The sequence below is a fragment of the Equus asinus genome, chromosome 7 (genome assembly GCF_041296235.1).
Source record: "Equus asinus isolate D_3611 breed Donkey chromosome 7, EquAss-T2T_v2, whole genome shotgun sequence".
NCBI lineage: Eukaryota > Metazoa > Chordata > Mammalia > Perissodactyla > Equidae > Equus > Equus asinus.
In genome coordinates this window covers 82,989,103-83,009,365 of record NC_091796.1, presented here as the reverse complement: position 1 = coordinate 83,009,365, position 20,263 = coordinate 82,989,103, and the positions used below count along the sequence as shown (strand labels likewise).

General features: G+C 54.0%; 1 protein-coding gene across 4 annotated transcripts in view; it reads left to right on the top strand.

Annotated features, from left to right (window-relative positions):
- The first annotated feature begins 4,895 nt into the window (after window positions 1-4,895).
- The window catches only part of LTBP2 (latent transforming growth factor beta binding protein 2), a 100,021-nt gene continuing 84,653 nt past the window's right edge, over window positions 4,896-20,263 (top strand). For all 4 annotated transcript variants that reach the window (XM_070514066.1, XM_070514065.1, XM_044774011.2 and 1 more), the window contains exons 1-2: window positions 4,896-5,527; window positions 12,029-12,099. In XM_070514066.1, the coding sequence (XP_070370167.1) occupies window positions 5,034-5,527; window positions 12,029-12,099 (565 nt within the window). In that variant the 5' untranslated portion in view covers window positions 4,896-5,033. The remainder of the gene's footprint in view (window positions 5,528-12,028; window positions 12,100-20,263) is intronic.

Sequence of the window (20,263 nt, the reverse complement as noted above, 5' to 3'; positions counted from 1 at the left end):
CCAGCTGCCCAGCATCAGGACAGGAACATCCGAGCCTGTGAGCTGCTCCCATCTGGAAGGCTGGGGGCCCAATCAACCTTCCTTCAGCTTTTCTGCCCACTGATTAACCAGGAAATGTGTTATTTGTTCTGAGCAGGGGAACAAGCTCTCCTGGGGAGAGGAATTCAGGGCTGGAGGTCCAGTCACTTCCAAGGAAGAAAAATCCCTGGAATTCTGTCGGGAGTCTGGGTCTCAGCAAAGGGAGCAGAAATGCAGTCCTTGTTTTTGGTCCTTATTTACCAAATTAGTTCAGGTTCTGGTAGCTCTCTGGCTGCCAGCGTTATTCCAACAAGACATGGGAAAGCAATTAGGTTGCCCTGGGTATCCAGCAGACTGCCATCACCTCTCGTGGTGCACGCGTCCTGGCAAGGCCTTCCCTGCTGTAATCTTTTTATCAACCCTTTGGGGTTCTCTCTTCGAGGTTTCCAGAGATGAGTTCCTTCCCCAGACCCGAGAGATGGGTGAGTAGGCTTAGCAGCATTGTGTGCCTCATTAGAGAAGAAGCTAGGACCAAGAGTAAGGAAATGACACATGGTGAGTCAGGGGCCATGCTGGAAACATTTAGCCCCCCTTCTTTTACTGAGCAAGGAGGGTAGAGGGGGACAGAAAGTTCTGATAACTCCATGTCCCCAGGAAATTGAGTTGTGGGCTAGCAGGCAGGGAAGAGGACTGGGGAATGTGCAGTGGGGGTACTTGGGTGGCGACAGCAGCAGAGGTGGTCAGGAAAGGTACCACTTCAACTGTGAGGGGGGCTATCGAGGCACAAGCCCAGGGGGAAGGGAAGATGGTGGAAAGTTTGGGCTCGGGTGGGAAATGACCAAAGTTTGAATCCTGCATCTACTACTTAGCAGCTATGTGATATTGAGCAAGCCAGTAGCCATTCCCAGACTCACTTTCCTCCTTTGTAAATGTGGAAATCATAGCTCCTCCTTTATTTGGTTAAATGAGCCAATTTATGTAGCGTACCTAGCACAGTGCTTGGACCACAGTAGGCTCCATTAGTTTTGGCAACTTAAAAGAGAAAAACGAATAAAAAATTCAAGTGTTTATGGGATTGGAGATTCTGAAGAGCTGCATCCTCAGGTCCCAACAGTTGCAGGGAAAGGGAGCGATAGGGATTAAGTGAGAGGCAGGACAGGAGGATGGCACTAGGATTGAGGATTAGGAGATGCCAGTCTTAAAGTAGATTAGCCAGTCTGTGGGTCCCCAAGAGAACGAGGTGGGAATTTCCAAGGACCGCTTATCCTCACCAAGGAGTGGGAGAGGTGCCTAGTGGTGAGGGAAGTGTGTCTGCGTGAGGGTTTTGGCTGAGGCGGAGCGGTGAGAGGCTGAATGAGCAGCAGACTTCCAGAAGTGCAGACGGAGGAGACGGAGCAGTAATAATGACTTGGACACATGGGAGGAAAAAATAGCTCAGGGACGAAGATGATGCCAAGGTTTCTGGCCTTGGGAGTCTCTTGGGGATCTGAGGTGAGCATGGAGGGATTCAGTTCTGAAGGAACTGGGCAGGTAGTGCGGAGAGGAAGGGAGCCCGGAACTAAAGAGCTGGGTGGATAATGTGGCAAGGAGAGGGCAGAGTAGAGCCGAGGCTTCCCATAGCCGGGAAGGAGCAGTGTCTGAGGGAGAGAACTGAGCATTCTGGAAATTGAGATCACGTTCATCCCCAAACGCAAGGCACAAAATTCGAGAGAACCTTAGGGACAGCCCTAAAGGCAGCAAGCACATGAACTTGGATCAGTAACTGCTATCAGGAACTCAGTTTATCTCTCTTAAAATGGATCTAATGATACCAGTCCTCCCTACTTGAAGAGACTATTCTGTCATTCATTCAGTTAGCCATCCAGTGAATGCATATTTCTTGGCTGTCTATGAGAGGCAAGCACTGTTCTAGGTTCTGGGGAAACAGTGGTGATCCAGGCAGACAAGGCATCCACTCCTTTTGAGCTATCATTGTGTCTTGGGAAATCAGACAATAATGACTTTATAGATTGTTGAAGAGGATTTTTCCTTTGGTCTTTGAATTTCTGATGAGGCCAAAAAAGCTAGAACAGTAAGGACAAAATATTCTCAGATTCCAAAGAGAAGTACTAGATGCCTTACTGAAGGCAGAACAAGTTCAACCACTACTGAGCCACATCCCTCAGTTCCAGTCTACAAATGGAAGGGGCTGAAGAAAGTCTTGAGTTGGAGAATGTTGCATCAGTAGGCAGGGCTGAGATTTCCCCTGAGAGTACTCCCCAGTGCAAACCAAGTGAATGGGGCCCTAAGAAAACTAGTCCTAGAGATTGAGGGCCTCCAAGAAGAGGAAGCTAGCGTGACTCCCCATAACTCCCTCTCCACAGATGCTGGCTGAGTTGCTGGAAGCTCCAAGTACCCTAGTGCACCAAAGCACAGCAAGAAAGTTCTTGGGAGAATGCAGCATAGGTCTTTAGGAATTGGGGGTGTTCAGAAATGAAGAGACTTATGTGCACTTTCTGTTTAAAGAATTCTGACTGTGGGGCCTGGCTGGAGTGACCTCTATATGGCAGGATGAGGAGCCCACTCACCATTGGTTTGTGGTGGGAAAGCCCCACGGGGGATAGAGTATACAGGGGTCAGTGAGAGGTTGTCCAGAGGGTGCTTCAATAGAGCGGTGCAGGGTGGGGGGCCTGCAGAGCACCTCCAACGAACCCACAAATGTGCCCATGAAAGAGCTAGCGATGGCACCTGCCAGCCAAGGGCACCTGCCTCATAGCACTTTGTCACTTTTCCTCTAACACCTCTCCCCTAACCCTGATACCGAGGAGCCACAGCAGAAAAGGAAAGTCAGACAAACAGGCCACACCCCACTGTCCCCACTATAGGATCTGGAGCCAGGGCCAGGCCTGGCGGGGGGAGGAGTGGAGTATTAAGTTGGATACAAGATTGATTAAATTGGATGAGGTTCTGGTTTGGACAGGACCAGACTTTTTAGTGCCTGAAAATTGGTCTTAATTACAGAAATGAGACTGTTCATGTGATTGGTAGGGACTGACAAGCCAAGGACTCTGCTTGAGGTGTCATTAAGGGTGGGGAAGGGAAATTCACCATAAGATGGTTGAAGGCAGCCAGGTGAGAAAATTATAGCTGTTTCCTGATAGCTCCTCCTCAGGTTCAGCCCATTCAATAAATAAGTTACACAGGTAAACAAATAAGAGAATTTCAACTAATCAGAGCAACAAATGTAAAATAGGGTGTTGGGTTAGAAAGTGATGGCTTGGGAGATTAGGGGGTGGGAGATGGCCACTCCGGGAGGTGACATTTGAGCTGAGAGGAGAAGTGATGAGGAACTAGTCCCATAAACGTCTTGGAGATGAGTGTGCCAGGGAGAGGGAAGCGGGCATTCTCTCGGCTTGCTCAAGGAGCAGAGAGGAGCCACTGTAGCTGCCGTGTGGTGAGTGACCAGCGAGAGGTCAGACAGACCTGAGCGGGGCCAGTCCCCCAGGCCTTTGTAGGCCAAGGCCAGGAGTTGAGGCTGCATTCCAACATTGGGTATTGACTGTGCGGGTCCTTCGCGTAGGGTGGGAAGTTGTAAACCGGCGCCCTGCTGTCTGCTCCTTCCCCCGCCTCTCCAGGAAACAGTAGGCTGCAGAAATGCACCGCGGGCAGCCATGGTCGCCAGGCCTCTAGGCCTGCGGACAGGGGGACCTGGGTGTGAATGATGAGCTGATTGTTGGCGGCATTCCCATGGGTGGCAACTGGCATTCTTGCGGCCCTGCCCTCTCACTGCCAACGCAAGAAGATGTGGGCACACACACTCCAGATCAAAGGCTCATCGAATCCTCCTCGGGAAACTACCGAGAGAGTGAGGGGCTGGGCTGGGAGTCCAGGGAATGGAGCTCTGAGCCCGAGGCAGGAGGCCAGGATTTCGTTCCCCTCTTGGACACGTGCGGTCTCCTTGAGTGACCTTAGTCCAGATCCTCCATGTCAATGCCTCTGTGAGAAAGAGGGCACCTCTTCCAAGATCCGCCATCACCGCCTCAGCCTGGGCTCGACCTGACGCACCCAGAAGGGGATCAAGATCAAGGAGCCAAAGGCCGCTGGCGGCGGCAGGTCTCTCTACCAGCTGTAGGACAGCCAAGGACGGGGTCGGCTCCACTAGAGGGCGCGCGCCCCCAGGTGACCTGCCTGCGCTCCCGCGTCGGGCCGCGGCCGAGGGAGGCGAGCACCCCGCGGGGCCCCAGAGGCAGCAGACACCCCAGGCGGCCGCCCCTAGCGGCCGGGGTGGGAAGCGAAGGGGCTCGGCGCCGGTCCCTCGGGTCCTGTCTCTGTCACGTCGTTCTTGGTACCTCTACAGGCCTCCTTCAGACCTTCGAGGCTGCAGCCTTGGTCATCCAACCGGGAGTTTGTCCCCGAGGTCAGGGGCAGGAGATAAATTTGGGACAGGTCAGCAGTTCGAGCTTGCCCAGGACGGGAGGAAGGTGGCTCAGGTGTCCCTGTCCCAGCAGGCGTCACCTCCCCTACTAGCCCTCGGGTCAGCCCTGCGCCGTCCCTAGCTCCTCACGGGTTAACCCCCCTCGCCGCCCGCTCGCTTCCCGGTGCCAAAGTGGGTGTTGCTGGAATTCCTCTCTCCCTCTCCCGTAATGAGGGGGCTGAGCTGTCCCTCCGAGGAGGGGGCACGGTGGGGATAAAAGAGACGAAAGAACAGGGAGAGATTTCCAAAAATAAAACTGCGGTTCCCCTTCAGAAGGCTACGGGGCAGGGGAGAAGGCGCGAAGGTGCAACGGCGGTGCGCGCCCAGCTGGAGACCCAGCACGGACGGGAGGCGCAGGGCGCGCAGACCCGAGCCGCTCCCGCCGCCTGGCCCTCGCTCCCGGGAGAGCCCCGGCCCGCAGCCTGACTCCGGGGGCCCCTAGACCAGGCGAAGCGGACCGCCAGGAGGTGTCCGGAGCGCAGCCCGCCGGCGGCCAGGCGCACCGACTGCAAGCCCCGGTGCTGCTACCCGCGTGCACCGCTCTCCAGCCGCCCCCAGCGCCATGAGGCCACCGACCACCGTCCGCTGTCCTGGGCGCGCCCGGCGGAACCCCTGGAGGAGCTTCCTGCCGCTCACCCTGGCTCTCTTCGTGGGCTTGGGTCATGCTCAGAGGGAGCCGGTGGGAAGACAAGAGCCAGCGGGCAGGGACGCGAATCGGCTGCGGCGCCCCGGGGGCAGCCACCCCGCAGCGGCTGCAGCCAAGGTGTACAGTCTGTTCCGGGAGCAGGACGCGCCCCTCCCGGGCTTGCCGCCCACAGAGCGGGCCCAACTCGGCTGGGGGAGCCCCAGGAGGCCCACCGAGGCGGAGGCTAGGAGGCCGCCCCGCGCGCAGCAGCCGCGGCGAGTCCAGCCACCTGCGCAGACCCGGAGAAGCAGTCCCTCCGGCCAGCAGCAGCCCACACCTCGAGCCCGCGCCGCGCCGGTTCTCCCGCGCCTCGGGACCCTGCAGCGGCCCCGGGCTGCGCCCCCAACCCCGCCGCGAGGGCGGCTGACGGGGTGAGCACTGGAGAGGGAAGCGTGGGGGCTGGGGAAGCGAGGGCCGGGTCTCCGGTGTGCTCATTCGTGGTGGGATGTGCAGGGGAGAGGAGTGGGCGACAGGCTCGTGCCCTTCGTCTCTCTGGTCTCAGTACTGCAGGGAAACAGCACCGAGGTCCCGAAGCCGGGGCTCAGAGATCTGATGCGCTTTTGAAGAGATGAGGGGAAAGAGAAACACCATGCTCACCCTTTCGAACCCGCTCGCCGAGACCCGACGTTAAATCCTTTCCCAAGGCACCTCTGCCTTCGCCCGCCCTCCTGCCGCCCTCAGCTAACCGGTGCCCGAGGACGCCCGCGGCGCTGCCGGGATCCGAGAGGGAGCCGGGAGGGGGCAGCGGGGTGAGCGTTCCAGGCGCTGGAGGCCCAAGCGAGTTTGAGCGGGCGCAGGGCGCGGGTAGGTGGAGGATGTCTGAGGCTCTAGAATGCAAAAGCAGCTGCATCTGCGGGAAGGGGGCTGCCAGCAAAGCCTGAGCGTGGGGACAAGTGTATCGGTTGGGGCGCAGGACGGCCTTGGCCCCCGGAAGGCTGAACGTGGGAGTGGGCTCTGGGCACCCTGGGCAGGAAGCCTGGCCCCGATGTGGCTGCGGCACAGTGTGTCTTGGAGAGTGGGTCTGTGTGTGTCTGTGTAGTTAGGGGTCAGCCCGACTCACGCACCAGTGCGACTCCCCCCAACCCTGCAATTTATTTTTTCTGCCCTCTCCCCGGGCACAGCCCACTGCCCGCCGGTGATGCCCTCGCAGCATGAGGAGGCTCCCCAGCAACCCCCATCCCCTGTCGGGGATCATCATGGCTGAGGGTGCTGCCTTGACTGGGTATGACAGGTGTTTCTAGAATGGAGGGCACGGGAGCACCCAGCAGTGCTGGGCTGGGTGGGGGCTCTGTCGCAGAGGCTCGGAAGGGCTCTGGCAGCCCCTCTTGGCCTGGGCCCCATTTACCAGTTGGGTTTAGTCTGGCTGCTCGGCATGAAGGGCACATACCCCTAGCTCTACTCCCCAGGACTGTCTCCTCCGGCCTTTCCACTCCAGTTCTCCTTGGCTGCAGCATTCTTCTCCCCTGTTTCAGCAGGATCACCTCCTCATTTAGACCTCTGCTCTGAGAGGCTTCTCCCACTACTTCTGCCCCTCCAGCTCTCCCTTCACCTGGCTTTATAGGTCTTCAGAGAACTTATTCCCAGCTGACTTCCTATATTTCTATTTCTGTTTCTATGTCATTGGTCTGGTCTCCCAGCCCACACTAATGCAAGTTCTGTGAAAAGAGAGGCTTTGTTTTGTTCACTGCTGTCTTACCAGTGCCTAGAACAGGGTCTGCATGTAGTTGATGCTCATTAAACATCTGTTGAGTGAGTGAGGGCCAGCATAAAGCCGGCGGAGAGCAGACCCCTGCATGGCCAAGTGGCTCACACGTAGAATCAGTTAACAAGTGTCACTGGGGCACCTGCCATGCATCAGTGTTTTCCTTCCCTGTGCAAGTGAATACGTACTTCTTAGGAGCAAGTGTGCAGACTTTAGGGTAAAGGATGGGGCCCAGAAACCAAGGCATTGCTCCTGCAGGGAGAGCAACTCAGTTCCTTAAAATCCAGCTGGAGAAATGCAGATATGTACTGGGGAACGTGCTTTCTAGTATCAGCCACTTCATGCTAAACACAAAGGGATGGGACAGTTGTGGCTGAGGAACTCAGAGGAGAAGGGCGTTCTAAGAGATGGAGCCCCTCGGGCTCAATGGGCAGCATGTGGGGAAGCAGAGGGGAGGTGGCAGGAATGGGGTTCAGAAGTGTGGCACTGCCCAAGGGCTTTTCATTGTTGGCACTGGCCTAGGGGCAGGACTGCACCCTGGTGTGGGGAAGCCATGGGGATGAGGCTGGGGCATTGGTTGGGCCAGATCATAGAGGAGTTTATACTGCAGGCATTTAGGTAAGGGTGGGGGTAAGGTGGGATTGTGGAGGGGAGAGGTAGGAGGGTGCACTAGTAGAAGTTGTGAAATGAGGTGGTGATGAGCAAAGCAAATTGTCACCACAATAAGGCTAGTAGATGTGCACAGGTGTATAAGGACATGGGCAGGGTGCCACCCACAGGCACCTGCAGTACACAGGTGCACACATCATATCATATGCTGGGTTTGGCTTCTTCCCCAGATTATCTTCTGCAGCTTTGATAAAGGGTGAGTTCCTCTGGCACTCCAGCCAGCCACTCCAAGTCAGCTGGACAGAGGCTGACTGGCAATCTTGTCCATCGGCCCTTTCTACCCAGGTCCATTCTGGCTTATGGCTTCTGGCCAGGCTGACTGACCTCTCTCGCAGTTGCTTTGTAGGTTGCTCAGGGCCAAGGACCAAGTGCCACCTGCTGGTGAAGCTTGGGATTGCATCTCCGTTAGAGGGGATTCTTTATTCATTCATTCAACAAATATTTGGAAGGCCTCCCATATACCAGGCACTGTGTTGGACTGTAGGAATATAGCAGTGGCCAACACAGCCTCTGTCCTCATGGAACTTGCAATATAGTGGAGGTTTATTGCACACCACGGAGATTTATTAAGCATGTGCCAGGCACAGTGCTAGATGTCTGGGATACAGTGTAACCAGAGCAGATACAGTTCCTGCACTGATGAAATTTACAGCCTACAGGGGACTTTTTAAGCCATTGTTTCCCGATATCCAATGTTTCTTGAGCTAGCCTCACAGCATAACACCTTCATAATATTTTCCTCTCTCTTTTCTCTCTTGTTCTATTATTTTTATTTAAATGTGTACATTGTTAAAATAACAGGTATTTGTGTTTTATCTACTTTAAAATATTTTATATTATGAAGTTTTGCACAAGCGTACAAAAAGGTACTTGAAATAATATAACTAACAATTCAGCTTTTTCAAACCTTAATATTTTGGCATATTTTGCTTCTGACGTTTTTAGTTGAAATTTCCTCTATAAATTTGTCTCCCTCTCTCCCCAGGGTTAACCATTACCCTGAATTTACTCACAATTCCAATGTATGTTTTTATACTCTTATTACAGATGCATGCATCCATAAAATACACAATAATTTTCTGCATATTTTAGATTTAGATAAGTGATACCATACTGTTTTATCCTTCTACAATTTGCTTTTCCCCCTCCCCGTTCGATTTTTGAGAGTTAACCATGTGAATATAATCAGCCCGAGTTTATTCACTTTAACTGTTGTATATTATGCCATTGTCTGAATATACCACAGTTTATTTATCCATCCTCCTGTTTGAGGGCATTTAGATGAGTTACATTTTTTTGCTATTACAAACAGTGCCTGACTCATTTTTCTACATAAATAAATCCATTTTCAAGGACACTTTGTATCCCTCTTATAAGTTGAAAATAATACCCCTTGTAGTGAAGACAAGGTACCTGTAGGAAAATTGAAATGAAAACAAAATGCTCTCAAATTCTAGCCAGACACCTTTCCCTTAGGGAGCTCACCCTGTGGCGTGTTCTCCCTAGTGGAAGGGGGGGGCCTGGCTGGTGTTGTGGGGATGACGTGGCATGAAGACCACCCTCAGACAGAGGCTATTTTCACTGATCTAATCAGGTAGAAGGAGCACTGACATGGCCATCCCCTTCTCACCACTTGACTCAGCAGTGTTGATGCTGTGACTGTGGAAACCGAAACCCCCTCCCTACCCTCAGAGCTGCTCATCCACTTTTTGGGAGATGCTGGATTCCATGAAACAAAGAAGTATTACGTGTATACCGCGTGTCAGGCACTGTGTTAGACCCTAGTGGCTCAAAGCGGAATAAGAAAGAACCCTCAAGATAGTCAAGACGAGACCCACGCATCAACAACCTGAGACAGTCAGTACTAAATGATCACAGTAGGTGGAGAATGGGGAAGGCTGGGTAGATTTTACAGGGGAGGTTTTACACAAAGGAGGTAATGTTTGATCTGGGAGTCTTGGAGTATGCAAAAGATTTCAATCTGCAGTGAAGAGAGGGAAGGCATTCGAGGCAGAGAGAGCCGCTTCAGCAAAAGCATCAAAATGTGACCATATAGGGTGCAATGGGGGTGACAGACTATGTATCCTTGGAGGATCACAGCCTTGGTTGTGCAAGGTCATGGAGATGAGAGAGGAGTGATAGGAGCAATTAGACTGCACAGACAGGTGGAGGCCTGGTTGGCTTTGCAGAGGCCAGTGGAGAGTGATGGGAGGCTTTTTACAAGGGACCAGTATGATCAGATTTGACCCAGGTGGAGCAGCAGCTGTCCTAGGCTGTTAGCCAGATGCATCCCCAAGGGTTGGGCAGTGATGCTGGATATTGCACTAATGTTTGCTGAGTGGTGTCGCTTGGAAGGTTGGGCTCATATCATCTCCGAGTGATACCTTCCAGGGAGTCAGAACCACTGAGTTGTCTGCCCCATTTACTCTTTCCAGCTAGCCAGAGACCACTGAATGGTCATCTCCCAGCTGCCTCCCTCACCCTCGACCCAAGACTCTAATGTTGGCCTAGAAAGGATCCTCAGAGGCCCCCAGTGGGTCCGTGAATCCCTCTGAGTGCCTGCCCAGCCCCTGGTCCCCCTGCCCAGCAGCCTTTGATCCTGGCCAGTCCTCACTGTGGCCCTGACAGCTCTGAGGGCTCCACCATGGACAGGCAGGGCAGGCCTGGCTGCTGCCCACCTACAGTCAGCTGCAAAGCCATCCTGAGTGTATCTGGGGTGACAGCTGGCTCAGAGGACCTCCTTGAGCTGAGCTCCACACCGTGACCTCCCAACCAGGCATGCCCCTCAGCCTGTGCTATCTGGGCTCCCACAGACCCCAGTTCTTAGGAAACTCCCAGAGCATGCAGTCTGTTTCCTCTTGAAGACCTCCTAAGGCCTCTAAGAGGCTCTGTCACCACCCACAAAGGGGAGGGATTTACAAATGGTGGGTAGTTTCCCCTTCCTACCAGGGTACACACTCAGACACCCCAGGTATGAGGATCAGCCCCTTCCCCAGAACCCGATGACTTTGGCCCTGATGTGAAGGAGGACTTCATGGAGCCAGGAAGCTGCTGAAGGCTGTGGTCCAGAGAGACTTCAAGGTGGCTGGGATGGCGCAGCTCTTGGCTGGGAGGACATTCTGGGAGCTCCCTGGGAGGCAGCTCCCTATAACTTTGGGCCAAGGGGCCGGGAGCGGGCCTCAGCTTTCTCAAGCTGAGGAATTTATTTTGAATGTTTGTGAAGGCTCCAAAAGCCACACAAGCTTTGGGGTCCCCTCAAATGTCAAATAAACTCCTAAGCAGGACCAGATGCTCACCATGCTGGCCACAGAGGTCACAGGAATGGCCCCCTGCTCCGTCCTTCGCCCTGTCTCTCTGGCTCTGCACCTCTGCCGCCCCACTCCCCTTAAGTTTCCATGAGTGCCTGGTAGACAATTTCTGATGATAATCTTGGGGTCCAGCAAGCCAGAGCCAGGCCTGGCCTGAGCCATGGAGTCAGGCGCCCAGAGGTCTTCTTCAAGAAGAGCCCTTCTAGGGAAGTCACCAGGTCCAGGCATTGGCTCTTTAGGTGGGGAGCCACGGGTGGTGGAACCTGCTGGTGTTGCAGGGGGCCTCACCAGACTCCTGAAAGCAAAGTCGGGTGGGTTGGCTGAGTGCCTCAGTGGTTACTGCGGATCACTGTCTCCCGTGGGTGCCCTCGGTGCCAGCACCAAGGAGTAGCAGGGGAAGAACCATCCCCCATAAAGTTAGTTCCACTGGCCTGCCCAAATTAAAACAGTGTGTTCGCTGTGCAGAGGCAGCTTAACCCAAATCCTCAGCCCCTCCTTCTTCCCTGCTTGCCACCTCCTGAGCCCCTCTTAAATAGGAATTCTAGAGCCCCCGTTCCTCCCGTCTCCCACCCAGTGCTCAGTCTCACCATGCTCCAGCCGTCTCGAAGGCTCAGGCTCCTCCAGGTGTGCATTTGTTGGCAAGTGATGCATATGTATGTCCTCAAGACTGTTCTATTTGTGTCTTCCAGCTTCCCTTGGGTTGTCAGCATTTGTTGGGCAAGGACTATGGTGTGTATTTTTGGAGCATGACTTAGAGTTGTGCCAACTCAGGTTTGAACCGGGCTCCGGACTCACTTATTGTTCAGCCTTGGCAAGTTGCTGAACCTCTCTGAACTTGCTTTCAGATCATCTTCATGATCACTGCCATTATTGTCCCAGTGGAGTGCCTTCTTTGTGTCAGATGCTATATATCCCCGTCTCGTCTAATCGTCAATTAGGCAGGTATTATTATTTCCATTGTACAAATGGAGAAAGTGAGGTTTCCCAAGGTCACACGGAGAATGGCAGAGTCAGGATTCAATGTTAGATCTGCGGGATCCCAAAGTGCCTGCCCCTGGGCCGTGAAGCCTCCTTAGATAAGGGGGACAGTCTGCCCAGCCTGCAGCATTCCCCCAGGCCCTGCCTGTAGTGGGCTCTGGAAACAGTCCCCCTCTGAGCACCCTGCTGCTGACCCTGTTTTGCTGACCCCACAGGAGGAATGTCTGCGGGGGACAGTGCTGCCCGGGATGGACGACGGCAAACAGCACCAACTTCTGTATCAAACGTGAGTGCCTCCACCCCCTCCACCCCTCTCCCTCTCTTTCCCTCGAGATGGGAAGGGCATGGGGACTCCAGAAACTAGGGCAGAAGTGTCTTCCCCAGGCTGCCCCGTGAGGATGCAGCCCCTCTCTGGAGTGGAGGCAGTGTGCGGTGGAAGGGAGGAGATTTTAAAATGTCTCCAACTGAAAACAACTTCTCAAACAAAATCCCTGCTCATGTTTTTGAAGATTCCTGCTTTCCCCTCCTGGTGTCCACTGTATTGATGCCCCCCTCGCCGTGACCACAGGGTCCCTTAGGTGCCCACACAGCCCTGTGGTCTGCAGAACATGCCTGGCCTCAGAGCCTCGGCATGGCACATTTCCAGGGGTGCCACACACAGCCCGCGCTCTGGGAATCCACCTCTGCTCTGGCCTGTGTGGGGCATCCTCCCAGGATGCTCAGGTGAGGCTCTGATCCTGTGTCTGGAGCAGCCTTCTTTCCTACTGCTCTGAAGCCTGCTGGCTGGCCCAGATGAGTGGAAAGAGAGAATAGTATCTCAGTTATGTGGAAACCAAGGAGCAACTGCACTCAAGCCCCCACTGGTGGTGCCTGAAGTGGGAACAACAATGACAAAAGCCAATAGCTATGCAGCACTCACTTTGTGCAAGTGCACTTTACATATCCTGTGGGGCAGGTAGTACCACTATCCATTTGGCAGATGAGGAAACTGAGGCACAGACTGGAAATTTGCTCAAGATCACATGGCCTGGAAATGGCAGGATTTGGACGCAAATAACCTGACTCCAGGGTCCCTCCTCTTAATCATTACACCCTGCTGCCAGATGGCTTACCTTGTCTCTCTGGGCCTCGTTCTCTACATCCGTGAACTGGGGATGACAGTGTACTACTACCATTACTACTACTACTACTAGCTAACAGCTGAGCGTTGACTATGTACCCAACACTGTGCTAAGCTCTTCACACACATTATCTTGGTTAAGCCTCTCGATAATCCTGTAACATGAGTATTTACGGATTGCCCCACCCACAGATGAGGAAACTGAGGCTCAGGTTGGTTAGGAAACAGGGCCAAGGACATACTACTCCAACGCTGGGGCTGGGGCTGGATCCAGGCAGTCTGACTCCAGAACCCTGTACCTCTATGTATGGACCTTTGTTCCCTCTTAAGACCAACTGAGGCTGGGCCTTCTGGAGTCTGGAATCCCCACAGGTGATAACAGATGTGGGGGTTTGAGGGAGCCCCTTGGATCTTTTTCCCTCACTCCCCAAAGCCCGTCCTGAGCCCCGTCAGCTCCCCAGCTCTATGTGGCAGCCCCAGGAGCTCCACTCCGCTGTGCCTCCTGGAGCTGCCACTACTGTCTGCTGGGCCCTGAGCCTGGCAGCAAAGCCTCAGCCTCCCCAGCACCACTTCCTGCCCAAGGATGAGCCTCCAGGCCCTTTGCAGTGTGAGAGTTTCGCAGCTAATGGTTCAGGTGCATGACAAAATCTACGGTGTTCCCAGCCCTGATGGAGGCTCTCCTCTGGTTCTGATGCCTCTGGAGCTGGGGACAAGCTGGGGATGAGCTGGAGATGAGATGGGATGCTTCCATCCCTGCAGGGATGGGGATGCGGGCTCACCAAGCTTTTGGTTCTGGCTCACACCTCATGGCCCTGACCCTTCCCCCATCTGACGCTGAAACTCAGGCAGAATCTTGCGTCTCTCTAAGGATCTCCAGATAAAAAAACCAAAACCCCAAACTCAAAAACAAGCAGCAAAGCAGATCTTCTGCCTGAAAATTCTTTCCTTTTCAGGGAACCTGGATTAGTGGGGACTCTCAGAGGACAGGCCCTCTGTGGCTGAGGACAGAGCTGGAGGAGAGACACTTGTCCTTCATAATTTTAAAGATGAAGACAATGAGACTGGGGTGACTTGCTCAAGATCACACAGCTCATTAGAGGAGGATCTGGGGCTCAAAATCAGCAATTGCCCTGAGCAGAGAAGCCAGGGGTGTGGGTAGCTGAGTGGTTTTATGCTAAGCAGACTCTGGGGCCGGGACCTGGGCACTGATATACTTTTTAAGCATCCTAGGTATTTCTAGCCAGGACTGAAGATCACTGAGCAGAGTTTGGGGTCAATTATAGGAAGATCTGCCTTGGGGGCCCTAACTCAAATTTCAATGTTCCTGGAATCCTCTGGGATCTTATTAAAGTGCAGGTTCTGATTCAGCAGGTCTGGGGTGGGACCGGAGCATCCGTGCTTCTAACAAGCTCCCAGGAGAAGCTGATGCTGCTCTTTCAGGGACCACACTTTGAGTACCAGGGCCTTGGGGGCCTCTGGAGGCCCAGGAAGGGACTTGGGGTTGGAGATGGGGAGGAGGGTTGGTAAGTTGTAGCGAGCTTACCAGAGAGTGTTGCTGAGGTTTGAGTTGAAGCTGGAGCAGGGAGGTTTCAGAGGGAGTGGTCCTCATACCAGCCACCAGAGGGGTCTGGGCATGGGCCTCGCTGGCCCTCCGGCCCCAAAGGTTGTCAGTTTCCTAACTTGTTCATGATTTTCCAACATTAGTCTCTGCCAAACTAGTTTCAACACTGGAAACTGGAGGTTGGGTGAGACTGCAGATTGTCAGAACCAGCGTATGTGTGCACACCCCTGCCCCAGCGGGGGGCTCCTGCAGCATGCTGCCGATACCCACTCCACCCTGGGGGTCCTCAGCCCCTCTCATTCCTCTCCCCAGCCCTCTTCCCCTGCTGCTCCTCTGGTTGTCCTCCCTGACCCTTGAACGCAGGCTTGCAGCCATCCTGGAGGAATTGCCAGTGGGCGTTAGCCTTTCCCACTTGAAGTCAGCTTGCCCACTGAAGGTCTGTGTGCTCATTAGCTGGGCTCTGTGCTGTTCGCTTGTTGTTGTTTTGCTGCTAATGAGCCTAACAAGAACCACGTGGGTGGTGGGGTGTTGGCCCTGGACGGCTGGGTCCGGAGCTCTGTAGAATGTGGGGCTCTTGGCTCCGCACCCTGTCAGCTGGCTCTCCTGCTTCCCTTAGTGGTTTGTGTCTCCCTCTCCCCTCCCCACAGCTGCTCTCCTGGCTGGAGCCAAGACTGCCAATGCCGGGGAATGCTTATGACTCTGTCCTAGCAGTTTTACACATGTGGGGTGCCTCCGTGGCCAGCAGGAGAGGGGAGCTGACAAGGATGGGTGTGTGACATCTCCGTCTCCCAGCCAAGAATGAAGTCTAGTCCCAGAACCGTGTGGAAACTCAATCTGTCCCCTGGTCTCTCCTAGATATCTATGGGTCCAATGCACTGTCCATGCACAGGGAGTGATGGCCCTGGCCCCTCTCGCCTCCTCTCACAGAATCGTCGGTTGCTGTAACCTATCAGCCCTTCTTCCTGGCAGGTCCCTTCCTTCATCCCTGTCCAGTCACTGGACCTCAGGAAGCCACTGCATCTACAGGTGGCTGTTGCTGGAATCCCAACCCTTCCCTTCACCTTGGCAGGATCGGGAGCTGGGTCCTCGCCACCTCCTCTGGTCTTGGTAACTGCCTTTCCTTCTGTGGCTTTGCCAGCTCTGCCACACCATTTAAGTGTTTATGTGTTTGTGGAGGCAGCTGACTGGGGCCTGCCCGGCCCGCACAGCTGAGGGGAAGGACTGTAGGGTGTGGGGTGACTGGATCCTGTTTATAGTTAAGGCTTTTGGAAGTCTGTCCAGTCTTCCCAGACTGGCTTGCCCCCATCGCCACCCCAGCACACACACAGGCTTTAGGGGCTTCTGAAGGCTCACACTGGGGAAGAGGATTTGAAGAATTCTTTGAATTCTCATTTTATTTCAGCCTAGATGCACAGAGGCTGGGGCTGTTCTGGGGAGGGCAAAGGGAGTCCCTGCAGTTAAGAGCATGGCCTTTGGATCCTGGTGCCAGATCCAAGGAGTCATGGGCTTGAATCCTAGCTCTGTGTCCTCAGGCAGGTGACTGGCCCTCTTCCATCCATAGAACCTCACCCATGAGTATCACAATCCAGATAGAGTTGTTTCTGAGGATTAATAATAATGACACTCTGTAGCTCTTACTGCAGGTCAGGTATAACTCGAAGGATCTTATATTATTAATTTTTATTTTATTTATTTATTTGTTTTTTAAAAGATTTTATTTTTCCTTTTTCTCCCCAAATCCCCCCAGTACATAGTTGTATATTTTTACTTGTGGGTCCTTCTAGTTGTGGCATGTGGGACGCTGCCTCAGCATGGCCTGATGAGCGGTGCCATGTCCATGCCCAGGATCCAAACCGGCGAAACCCTGGACCGCCGCAGCAGAATGTATGAACTTAACCACTCGGCCATGGGGCCAGCCCCTGTATTATTAATTTTTAATCCTCACAACAACCCTATAAGCTAGATATGATCTTTATCCCCATTTAAAGATGAGGTTAATTATTTGTCCAAGCTTTGCAGCTGGGAATCAGCAGAGCCTGGATGTGAATCCAGGTAGCCTGGCTTCAGAGTACAGGGCTTAAGACTGTGTTGCTGGCAAACGAGCAAGTGTGTGTACACAGCCTGGCGCATGGTAAGTGTAGCTGTTATGTAATGCTAGAGCCAGGAGACTGGGCTGTCTGCCTGGGTTTAAATACCAGGCCTGCCACTTAGTGGCTGTGTGACTGTGGGCAAGATGCTTAAACTCTCTGTGCCTCAGTTTCCTCATCTGTAAAATGTGACTATTATTACTCCATGCCTCACAGAATTGTAAGGAACAAATGAGATAACTTGGGTTAAATGTTCAGTTCAAGGTCTGGCATGTTCTATGTGCTCTATCCATGTTTGGCCTTCATGTTGAGGGCAAGGCCTTGTCTCTCAGCTCCTAGCAGGCAGCACAAATGTTCACTGGAGACAAGCTAAAGGCTCAATGAGTATGTACTGAGTAATACAGGGCCTGTCCCAGCACTGTGCTGAGAGGTCCCTTTCTGCTGCCCCGGTTCTGTCACCCCTTCCAGAAAACTCCCCATGGTCCTCAGGAGATCCTGGAGCAGGCTGGCATTTGCTCCTGCCCTCTTAGTCGCGAGCTTCTGTGCACACAGGGCCATTGAAATAGCATTCTTTCTGATCCACATGTAAGTGCTATGAGGACCCCGTCCCTCCTCATCTGGGCCCCTCCTTGGCGTCCCTGAGGGAGCTTACCTAGCCCCGCCCATCCTAGCCCTGTAATGACCCCATCTCATAGGGCAAGACTGTGGCCAGGTGGGTAAGAGCCCCAACCTTGGAGCCAGACTCCCTGGGTTCAAACCCTTCCTCCACCACTTCCTAGTGTGGCAATCACAGGCAAGCTGCTTGACTACTCTCGGCCTTGGTTTCTCCATATGTCAAACGGGGATGAGAATAGTACCTGTAATAGTTATAAGAATGAAGAGAGGTGATACCTGTGAAGAGTTAGCCCAGGGCCTCGTATGGTAAGTGCTGAGCAAACGGGCCAGGGCAGGGCGATGTGCAGGTTCTTCACTGACTGATTATGAACTGCCAGGAGCCAGAGGCCTGAGCCTCTGTGGGGCTCATCTCTGGATGAACCATCCTATGAGCCTCAGTAGTTGGCAGGGAGTGGTGGAGAGGAAGGTGGGAGGCAACTAAGGGGAGTGATCACATGCCCTCAGTGGAGACCTAACTAACATGGAGGGTACAGTCCTAACAAGAGACCATCCATTTCTCCCCCCACCACATCCGGGCACCTTAGATTTTCCTGGTGAGCAGGTGCGTGACTCCAGGGCTCTTTGTTCAAATGAGTAGTATTTAGGAGATGTTCTGACCCAGGGGATCCTGAAGCCCGGTGCCGTGTCCTGTTGATACCAGTGGACTGCCTACTTGGTACACGTTTGTTAAAGGACTGAGCAGGTGAAGGATCACATGGGTGGCCTGGTAGTTTCCTTGGCGCCATCCCCAGCTGCCTCTTCTCACCTCCTTTGCTGGCTTCTCCTTTTCTACCTAACATCTTAATGTTAGGCTGCCCCAGGAATTTCCCCAGATCTTCCAAATCCCCCACACAAAGAGGGGGGCCATGGGAGCCAAGCCAAGTATTAGTTGCCCCCTCTTATTGAGCACTAGTAGGCACTGTGCCAGACAATTAACATGCAACAATAATAGTGGCAATGCTCTCTTTGTGCCAGTGACCACGCTAAGTACTTCAACCCCCTTCACCCTGTGAGTGGCCATCATGTCACTCTCTGTCTTGGCCTCCTCCTCTGTCCCTGGCTGCTGCTTCTCTTCTATCCAACAACTAAATGTTGGGTTTCCCAGGACTGAGTCCTGGGTCCTCTTTTCTTTCTCGCTGCACTGCTCCTGGAATGATCTAATGCATTCCCATGGATGTAAACATCGTCTCTGGGCTGATGACGCCCAGATTTAAATATATCTTCAGCCAGATCTCTCCTCCGACCTCCAGATTCCTTCATCCCACTGCCTACTCCACATCTGCTCTTGATGCCTCCCAGACATCCCAACCCCAACTTGTCCAAATTGAGCTCTTGGTTTCCCTCCCTCTGAGCCAACTCCCCCGCCGGGGTCTTATCCATCCTGTTAAAATGCGTCTCATCTACCTGAATGGTCGAGCCAGACACCTGGGGGCCCTCCTGGACCCTTCCTCTCGCTCAGGCTCTCTATGCAATCCATCACTGAGTCCTGTTTGTTTTCCTTCCTAGATCTCTGGGAACCTGTCTGCTTCTCCCTGCCTCCCCTGCTGCCTCTCTAGTCCAGGGCACTGCATGCTCTCCTGGGTGACTGCTGCAGCCCGCTGACTGCTACCCTTAGCCCCTTACCCTCCGTGCTTTCTCCATAAGTTAGATCACAAGACATTCCTGTTCAAACCTTCCTGCTGTGGTGTATCCAAACCCGCCTCACTCTCCAGCCTCGTCTCTCAGCCTCACCCCCTTGCCTGCTGAACCCAGCCTAGGAATGTGTGCCTCTGGGCTGTTGCACATGCCGCTCTCTCTCTTTGCTTTCCCTCCTCTTTATGCGGCTGGCTCCTTGTCATCTTTCCAGTCTCTGTTTCAAGCTCTCCCCCTCAGAGGTGCCCCCACCAACCACTCTCTCTAGAGCTGCCCCCACCAGCCTTGTTATTTGGGATTCCAGCTCCTCGATTGTTTCCTCCATAGCTCGCGTCCCGATCTCTCTTCTTCTACTTGTTTGTTTACTTGTTTTGTGACAATCTCTCTAAGTTGGAAGCTCTGTGAAGAAAGGGACAGTGTCTGTCTTGCTTACCATCCTAGGCAAATAGTCAATATTGGATGCACAACCATTTTCTAGATGAGGATATTGAGGCTCACAGGGGTGAAGAAACTTGTCCGACCTCACACGGTTTGAATTCAAATGCAGGTCTCTTTGACCGCAGGCCCACTCTCTCTGCCTTGCTTCTGCCCTGGCCTTGCCTAAGTGTAAGCAGGAATGGTTCCTCCTTCCCTCTTGACCATCCTGGGTCCTGGGCATGGAGCCAGTGCTGCTGCAGAAGGGTTTGGATGGCTCCATGTCAGCCACAGAACTGCCTTCCATGCCCGGGAGCTGCTCCCCTAGAAAAGACTGGCCCCCAGGCTTGTCCCCAGTGGGGGCTGACCCAGGACCCCATCCCATCCTTCTCTTGTCTCCAGGGACTCCTCTGTCTCTGAGGCCTCTGAAGCCCTGCCTCCTCCCAGACAAGGCCCTCGAGGCTGTGGAGACGTACAAAAGACTCTTCTGCTTTGGGGCAGCAGCTGGAGGCAAACCCGGGCCTCAGCCCTGGGCCGCGAGCCCTGCCCAGTGGTCTCCCTCTTCAAGCCTGCAGGAGCTGGTGGGAATTGGGGCTGCTCTCTGCCCCAGCCCCTGGCCCCCAGCCCCTGGCCCCCAGCCCCCAACTGGCCCAGCATCGTGGCATTTGTTAATGCAATTAGCAGGGCGGTCCATGCGAGGGGCTGGGAGCCAAGGTCTGACTCACACCTCCCCTTCCTCCCCTCCGGCCGCCAAACGGTAGAGGCCGGCTCGGCCTGCCAGACGACGTCTGCAGAGAGTGTGCGAGGGGCCAAGAACGGCATCTTTCTCTCGTTAGAGGCTTTTATGTGAACACAACTGCTATTTTGGAGCCGGGCGCTTGGCTGGCCCCTGAGCCCCAGTGCTGTTTCCAGCCAGCCTGAGCTGCGGCCCCAGCACAGCTGCGATGGACACAGGGCGAGCCCTTGAGGACCTAACTTCTCC